Below are 8,353 nucleotides of genomic sequence, written 5' to 3'. Positions count from 1 at the left end.
TTTTTTTTTTTAAATTTCAATTATTTTACAATGATGTTACAGATAGTACTTGACAGTCTACTGTGCATTAACCACATGTAAACTTTTGGTTTTTAAGATTTATTCTATTGTTAAATAAAAAAAACTTAGTATCTTTACTATTTTTAGGGTTTTATTCTCCTGGTGAAAAAACGGATTTCTTATAAAGTCAATCTCGTGTCTGAGTCTCCGGTCCTAACCTAATGAAATAAGTATTACTGTATTAATTATAATTGTGAATTAACTAAATAAATTAATTAAAATGTGCCAGATCTTTATATATGTTTAAATTTGAATAATTCTATCTGGAATATACCTCTTGTAAATTTCAACCAGCCGTCTTCAGTTGTTATATAGCCTGAATAGATTTTGTGAAAATATAAGAATGAAGTAATTTACACCTAGCTGCCATATGAACCAACTCAGGTAAAACATATAGATTTATTTTTAAGGTTATTTTCCTTACTAAATTTCGAAAACCGTGGCCATTTTTAGAACAGGCTATAACAGAAGGGTCTAGAGGGTACTGAGTCATTAACACTATTTCCTAACTCTAACAAGTCGATAAGACGGACAATCCAACACATGACAAACGGGCTTAGACAAATACATTTAACTCGAAAGCGATTTTTATTGAATTCAACCAACGGAATAATATGACTATATGTCAATTTGTCTAGGTTTACTGAAACAGGAACGAAGGGTCTGGCTGTTGATTCTGTGGATTATATAAATAATATATTATTTATTTCCTCGAAATATATTATTATCTACAGGCTTTAACTTCACTTAAGCAATTGCAACGCACCTGCAAGCCCCCTGGTGTTGCAGATGTCCATGGGCGGTGGTAATCACTTTCCATCAGGTGAGCCTCCTGCTCGTTTGCCACCTATACTATAAAAAAAAAAAAAACTTAAGGCGTGGATATAGGTACGTGATATAGCTTCATTTGATTTCCTTCTTTTTTTCCTAAGCTACCTATTACAAGATGTTTTTATTTACATGGAAATATTTAATAACACAATACTACGGAAACTCTCGACTTATTTTTTACATTTTATCTATTTTTAAATATTGTTTACATAATCGATACATGCAAATAGCGATGCAACCCCTCTGTCACCAAATAAATCGATACGGTGAAGAGACGTGCTTAACGGATCTGTAATGCCGGCTTCACACGATCATCCAATTGTCCAACACTCCAACATGATTCCAATATGTCTTAACTCGCGATCGATCAAAACAGAATACACATTTCAACCTCGTTCAATAATGAGGACGTTAATGATATGTGCTTCTGCGCTATAAATTGACACTGATGGGTTTGTTCGTGCGCATCAGCCAACTTCTTTCATTTAGATACTATTTACCGACATGGGTGCCAGCGATCGTGCGCCAACACGATCCAACATCGTCAATCATTCACAAACTAACTCTACACGTAAAGATTTGGACTATTGGACGACCGTGTGGAACTAGCATAACATTTTGCCGCCAAAACAGGTGGTGTAAAATTATGATGCTGCATATTTATCGATAATGTTGAATCGAAGTATGTCAACGATGCATATCCACCTCTTAAACTATATTATCCATGGTTTTTAGGTTAAAAATAGTTTAAATACTTTGTGAGAAATGTTTAAAAACAAACTTTCGTTATTGTATGTAATTGTGATTTTTTAATTATTGTTTATTTGAAGCATGAACTGAATCTGTAATGTTTTAATTTTGTTATCATTGTTATAATTATTATTATCAGTAGCCGTTATAAAATACAATATTATAATAATTGATTTTATATAATTTATTATAAAAATAAACAATTTACATAAATAAAACTTTGTAAACTAATACACGTATTTGCATTTTAGAATGTTTTTTAATACCTAATTTAAAAACAACGTCTTCGCCGCTTATTTAAATGGAGCCTTAACGATAAAGGTGAATACATACAATACAACAACCACCACGATCATAGAGTTGAATTTGATTTAAATATGAATTGCTTCATGAACCCAAATTTTGTAATTTCATTTGAAAAATTTGTTTGCTATAATATTTATAAAAAATTTAGTAAGTTTTGGAAAACAACAAATAAATTAAACCCAAAATCAAATAGCCGTCCTGTGAGCGTTGCTGGCTCGCACGAACCCCGAGATATAGCAAACATCTTTAAACGACATTTCAAGGCTGAGCTACCGAGCGGCACTGGTGTTCGGATGCTGAACACTGAGCAACCAATGTCAATGGTCGTTAGATTTTCCGCTGACGATATAAGCAGAGTATTAAGTCGAATGGTGCGAGGTAAGTCGCCTGATCACGATGGGCTGAGTGTAGAGCATCTGAAGTATGCTGGAGCTGACTTGACGAGAGTTCTTGTTATGTTTTTTAATTTATGTCTGAGTCATAGTTACCTGCCGGAGGATCTTATGCACACTGTAGTGGTACCAATATTGAAAAATAAAACATGGGATGTATCCGATGTTGCGAATTATAGACCGATCTCACTAGCCACGATCATAGCTAAGGTATTGGACAAGCTGCTTGATGGACATTTGAAGAGGCATATTAAACTTCACGATTCTCAATTTGGTTTTAGACCCGGTCTTTCTACAGAGAGCGCCATCCTTTGCCCTCAAGCAGACTGTACAGTACTATACAGCTAGAAAAACTCCTGTATATGGCTTTTTTTTGGATCTATCTAGGGCTTTTGATACTATAACCTATGATGTACTATGGAATAAACTAAGGGAGGAGACGCATGTACCCTTCGAAGTTAAATCTGTTTTGCAATATTGGTACCACAACCAACGCAATGTAGTAAAATGGGCAGGCGAGCACTCGGAAATGTATGGGTTGGAGTGCGGTGTGAGACAAAGGGGCTGAACGTGTAAAGGTAACCTTGATTATTGTTTTTGTTTTTGTTTCTGTTTTGTTTGCTTTTATTATTATAATTTTTTTTTTTTACTAACATTAATTAAAGGTTGCCGTGTAATACTAAAATTAAAATATGGACTATGTCTGAGACAAAATAAATAAATAAAATAAAATATTTATGAAGAGATTTTTTTTTATTTGTCATACATCGAGATACTGTAATATAAGTTAATTAATTCTTACATTAAGCAACAGCACTGGCTTAAAATGTAAAAAGAACATCCCCATACAGTCCAACCCTCTACATTATCTACTTTGATTTATAAGATATACATTTTACAAACATATTTTTATATTTATATAAATTGGGTAATCATACTCTGCGCCACTTGATGGTTAGTGGTAAATGCCTCTTCACGCTTGAACGATACGTTTACAGGAAGGTATAAGAGGAGGGGAAACGTATGCAGGTAGATATTTCTATTTTTTGGCGCTGTGACAAAGAGAAGAGTTGCCTAATTTCTTCGTGCGCGAAGGTGTTTGTCGAAGTTAGACAGTGACATCGCGAGCCAGCACGTGTAGGTATGTGTAGGAAAGGGCACTTGATACCGATTGACCGTGACAGTCGATAGAAACCACTCAGTGTCGTTATTTCTCAACGCAAACAAGGGTGTTTATGACCTTTACGTCGCAGACGTCGTTAAACACAAGTTTTGTATATAGATGTTAAGTAAATGAATATTTGTGAAAAAATAACTTTTCTTTCAATAGGATCTTATTCAAGAACTAATATACAAATTCAACAAAACTTTCAGGTTTCCTAACCTAGCCCACTATAAATTGCAATATATTATATTTTATATGGACAAATTTAATATAAAACACAAAAACACTAATATAATAAATGAAATATAGAAAAAAAACCACACTCTGCGTTTTTTATTACATTTTATATTATACTTGTAAATTAGCCACAGTTGAGGATGTTAAAAGAATATTAATTTAATCCTTAAGCTTCTTCTTGGGGCGCAGATTGTTGGTGTGTCCACATTTGGTCTTGCGGCAATTGGTTGCACGGGGGTGCAGACGGGCGTAACATTTGCGGCATATCATTTTCTCACAATTGTACTTCATGGCCAAGATACGAAGGGAGGGTTCAATAGTACCTGAAAATGTTTCATTTATATATTACAATTCATTATATACAGAGCAAAAATGTTATGGAGCTCCGTAATCATAAACAAAACTATTATAGAAAAAAATATATAATTGTTTGTTTTTGCAGTGTTATACTCAAAGTGACTAGTTAATTGTACCTCAAAGCTTTTAGTTTTTTTGGGTGACTGCTTAATCCTAAATAGCAGCATACAAATAAGTCAAATTAATATCTTGTAATTTTTTCTTTTACAATTTCTAAATAACCTAATACACAAACTATGCGAAACAATCTGTTTTCATAACCATATCTAAAATATTACGAAATTACATATACATAACAGGGATGTTTATCAATCATCAGATATATATATTTATTATATTTAAAAGAAAAATTAACCTCCACGAAGCCTGAGTACAAGATGAAGTGTAGACTCTTTCTGAATGTTGTAGTCCGACAAGGTACGCCCATCTTCTAATTGTTTTCCTGCAAAGATCAAACGTTGCTGGTCTGGCGGAATTCCTTCCTTGTCCTGAATCTTAGCCTTCACATTTTCGATAGTGTCAGAGGCTTCCACCTCAAGGGTGATGGTTTTTCCCGTAAGGGTTTTGACGAAGATCTGCATTGTGAGCTGAAAAATATAGTTTAAGTTTACTTAATACGCGCTTTTAAATTTTGATTGGTTTTGAAATATGAAATGAAAAAAACAAAATGAAGCCGTCTTCGTCAAGACAACATGCCACGCGGATTTTCAAATATCGAATGTTAGTAACAACTCATTGTTGTTACTAAAATACTTATACAAAATTACCTATTAAAAAGTATAATAATCAGAAATAATACAACCAAAAAGGTTTAAATTAATAATTTTCATAAAATATTGATACTAACCTTCACAAAATGTGCTCGATGAAATGTCAAAGACCACCAAAAAGAAAGATTATAAATGACTACTTGTCAATAGCAAAAATCTGGCACAGACTACACAAAAAAAAAGTAAGCTTAAACGAATAAAGTATTCAATTTTTTAAATTATTAAACTATACATAAAAATACGGTTCCATAAAAACTTTTTTAGAATAGTACATCACAGATGCTACAATCTCAATAATTATAACGATCCGTATCACAATTTATTAAGTAGATTTCACTAAATCCTGCATGCACATAAAAAATTGAATAATATATAATATTTACCTATAACCCAAGTTAAATTAGCAATAAACAAAAAAAAAATATCAGCTATTTACACGTTTAAAAACTTTGAAATTCTTGATTTATAAAGATAAATCTGATTTAATAATTTATTTTGTTTTATACAATAACAAAATATCATGATTAATTTTCCTTATAAGTTATGATTAATTATATTACTACTTTAATATATATAGCTTTAATATTTGTAACGGGGTAACTCTAGAAATTTCTGAACGTCATCCAATATCCATATTCGATAAGTACTTGTTTCGTAACAGGTCGGATTCTAAGCACATTAGTATTTGAGAAATAATAGCTCCTATTCAAAGGATTGCAAAATGTATCACCAACTAAGCAAAATTACCGGCAGGCTGATCGCCACTACCAATCTACAAAGTCCACTATTTCCAGTTGTAAGTAAACAATATATACATATATTTTTCTTGTTCAATAAGATTATCTTTTGATTTTTATGATTAATATTTACAATGATTACAAGGCTCCCATTGCTCTCCAACGAGTGGACCCTCCAGTCATTCAGTACAACACGGCTCAAATGTCAACGGTGACTGAATCTTCAGCCTGCCCAGCCCCAGGATCCAGACGTCTCATGCCTGGCACCAACACTCCCTATCCGCCTGTTAACGAGACCATTAGGAAACGCCAAGAACTCTTCCAGGTAACTTGACAAAACTCTTAAACAGAAATAATCAATACCACAAAATAATAATTTAAAATTGATATATATTAATACTTATTAGATATACACAGCAAGTTTTTTTTTTTATTAATTAATTTCAAACAAATGTACTGTACTATTCTTATTCTTTTTTATTAATAAAAGTTGCAACAGTACAAACATAATATCAATATAACATATACTCTAATAATCCTATTAACTGACTTACTAGAAACTAATTTACTTTTACTTACTTACTAGTTCTCTTACTAGAAATAATTATAATTATAGCATATAAATTTCTATAGAGTGGCTAAATTAAGGCATTTTTACATTCTAGCTAATTTTATATTTGCACAATATCTTCATTGTTTTTAATTTATTTGTTTCTATTTGTATTTTTTTTATTTGATTTTAATTATTTAGTTTTGTTAATCAGTGGTTTATAAAATCACTGCTTACCTGTTGTATTGTATTCTGATACCATCAATTATATAAAACAATGTTGTCACATTCTTACATAGTTCTATAACAATATAACTTCTTTTTTAACATTTTTTTTTTCTTGTTTCAGAAAGAGGATGATGTGCCAGTTTTCCTGAAGGGTGGTCCCTTTGATGGTATCTTGTACCGTTTCACAATGCTGCTGTGTATTCTTGGATTAGTTGGTATTGGCCACACTGTTTACATTCATGCTGTCCCCAAGAAGCAATAAATAATTTAGTTTTATTTCAATAAATTATACTATGTATTAGTTGCTCGTGCTTAAATAGAAATCAAGAACTACGCACAGTTTTGTTTTATTTTAATCATAAATTTCGAGATACACAATATGACTCAAATAAAAAAAAATTAAACACCTTAAATATATTGTTATAATTATTATAAAATACTATATTATTTTCTTATTTAGAATATGCATTTGTAAATATTAAAAATCTAATGCAAACTCTTTGATAAAATAAAAACCTTTTTTTTTTAAAAGTAGGCTTAAATGATTATTCAATTCTTATAATTTTATTTGATTTTACAAAAGTAACCAATTAAAAATAATTGACTTTTAAAAGTAGTTGACTTTCGTTATATCTGTATATGTTATCATGAGTGAATTGATCTAAAAAGAAACTGGTATTGAGTTAACGTCATATCATTCAGGTCGAGTTCTTGAATAACCTATGACAATCTTTATGGATTCAACAACCAAATTTAAATGTCTGGTAATATATATTGCTCCAGTTATATCTACAAATTGAAAGATTATAAACATTAATGGTGTCTGTGAGTTATCTATATAATATTTGACAACAATGTCAAATCCTGTCTTAAGCAAAGTGTTTGTATTTCTGTTATAATTTTGGCAGCGTTTGCTTTAATACCGCTTAGAACGCCAAAATAATGTCCGATACTGTAATATAATATAGAATATATTAACATAGTAGGTAGCCTTTGTCGGTTCTGAAACTATAGACTAAATTAAAATTTTACAGTTACATCTCAACGAAAGTTACGTCTCAACAAGATTAGTTGTTTGTGCATTAAATAAAAATATTAAAAAACTACCTCTATATGGTGTCAAATACTTTTTTAGTACGATTTAAAAATTTTGCGCCATCTATTGACATGTATAGTTTAACTATATAAATCGACTTTATGCAATTTTGCAATTATCACATTTCCTGTGAGGTTTACGCTACATGTATCTACTATAATATTGTAGAAGATAAAATGAGATGACTAGACTAATCGTCGTAGGAAAAGAAAATACATAGATTGATTTATTAATTTTTTAACTATTCTAATGGAATTTTGTTTTACTTTTTCTAGTACTTTGCTTAAGAAAACATAAAAGGAATGTCTTATGCTTTTCAATCAAGAAATTTGCGATACAGCTGCATTAAAAAAAATATATTCAATTATGAAACAACTATATTGCAAAAAAAATATATATTTAAAATCGTTTGTTCTAAAAACATATTGATTGATTCATTACAGCTCGAATGGTACAACATATTGGTACAGAATACTGGTATTGTTTTAAATGATCCGCATTCACGTACCTAAGAGCACCTACGAAAGAGCAACTTAATTTTTTTTTAATTCATTATACCCGCGTAATAAATATTTCATGCTTATATAAAAAAAAGGTACAAAACATAGCATCAAAGGATCTTTCAACATTTCATCGATTATTTTTTTATAAATTTTAATAATCAAGACCAGTAGGAGGTACCTTATATGAAAATACACAAAAAGTCAAGTCGAAATATTTTTCGAAAAAGACCGTTATATTTGCAAATACACTAGTTTTGAGATTGACATGGTGGCTAAAGTTCGCATCTATCCAGAAAAAATATTTGAAAGTTCTGTGCCCCTTTTTAATTTTAATGAAATATTAGGATTTGTAATTTAGACTTAGGCCTTAT

General features: G+C 30.7%; 2 protein-coding genes across 2 annotated transcripts; one reads left to right on the top strand and one right to left on the bottom strand.

Moving 5' to 3' along the window:
- Window positions 1–3,829: 3,829 nt before the first annotated feature.
- Window positions 3,830–5,086, bottom strand: LOC113395935 (ubiquitin-ribosomal protein eL40 fusion protein). The gene is made up of 3 exons (XM_026633721.2): window positions 4,946–5,086; window positions 4,454–4,685; window positions 3,830–4,064 (listed from the first exon to the last, which is right to left on the bottom strand). Exons 2-3 carry the CDS (start codon window positions 4,677–4,679, stop codon window positions 3,901–3,903), a joined length of 390 nt encoding a protein of 129 aa, XP_026489506.1. The 5' UTR covers window positions 4,680–4,685; window positions 4,946–5,086; the 3' UTR covers window positions 3,830–3,900.
- Window positions 5,087–5,454: 368 nt separating this feature from the next.
- On the top strand, window positions 5,455–6,717 carry LOC113395859 (uncharacterized). The gene is made up of 3 exons (XM_026633601.2): window positions 5,455–5,664; window positions 5,751–5,930; window positions 6,505–6,717. Exons 1-3 carry the CDS (start codon window positions 5,590–5,592, stop codon window positions 6,643–6,645), a joined length of 396 nt encoding a protein of 131 aa, XP_026489386.1. The 5' UTR covers window positions 5,455–5,589; the 3' UTR covers window positions 6,646–6,717.
- Window positions 6,718–8,353: the final 1,636 nt, after the last annotated feature.

This window comes from Vanessa tameamea, chromosome 10 (assembly GCF_037043105.1).
Source record: "Vanessa tameamea isolate UH-Manoa-2023 chromosome 10, ilVanTame1 primary haplotype, whole genome shotgun sequence".
NCBI classification, from domain to species: domain Eukaryota; kingdom Metazoa; phylum Arthropoda; class Insecta; order Lepidoptera; family Nymphalidae; genus Vanessa; species Vanessa tameamea.
Note: the sequence above shows the minus strand (reverse complement) of the source record. Positions and strands in the feature narration are given on the sequence as shown.

Excerpts from the sequence above, each read along its gene's own strand:
- LOC113395935 (XM_026633721.2), bottom strand. The coding sequence starts at position 4,679 with ATGCAGATCTTCGTCAAAACCCTTACGGGAAAAACCATCACCCTTGAG. Across the intron at positions 4,065-4,453 it reads TGTACTCAGGCTTCGTGGAG|GTACTATTGAACCCTCCCTT; the intron begins GTTAATTTTTCT and ends AAACATTTTCAG.
- LOC113395859 (XM_026633601.2), top strand. The coding sequence starts at position 5,590 with ATGTATCACCAACTAAGCAAAATTACCGGCAGGCTGATCGCCACTACC. Across the intron at positions 5,665-5,750 it reads AAAGTCCACTATTTCCAGTT|GCTCCCATTGCTCTCCAACG; the intron begins GTAAGTAAACAA and ends AATGATTACAAG. Across the intron at positions 5,931-6,504 it reads AACGCCAAGAACTCTTCCAG|AAAGAGGATGATGTGCCAGT; the intron begins GTAACTTGACAA and ends TTCTTGTTTCAG.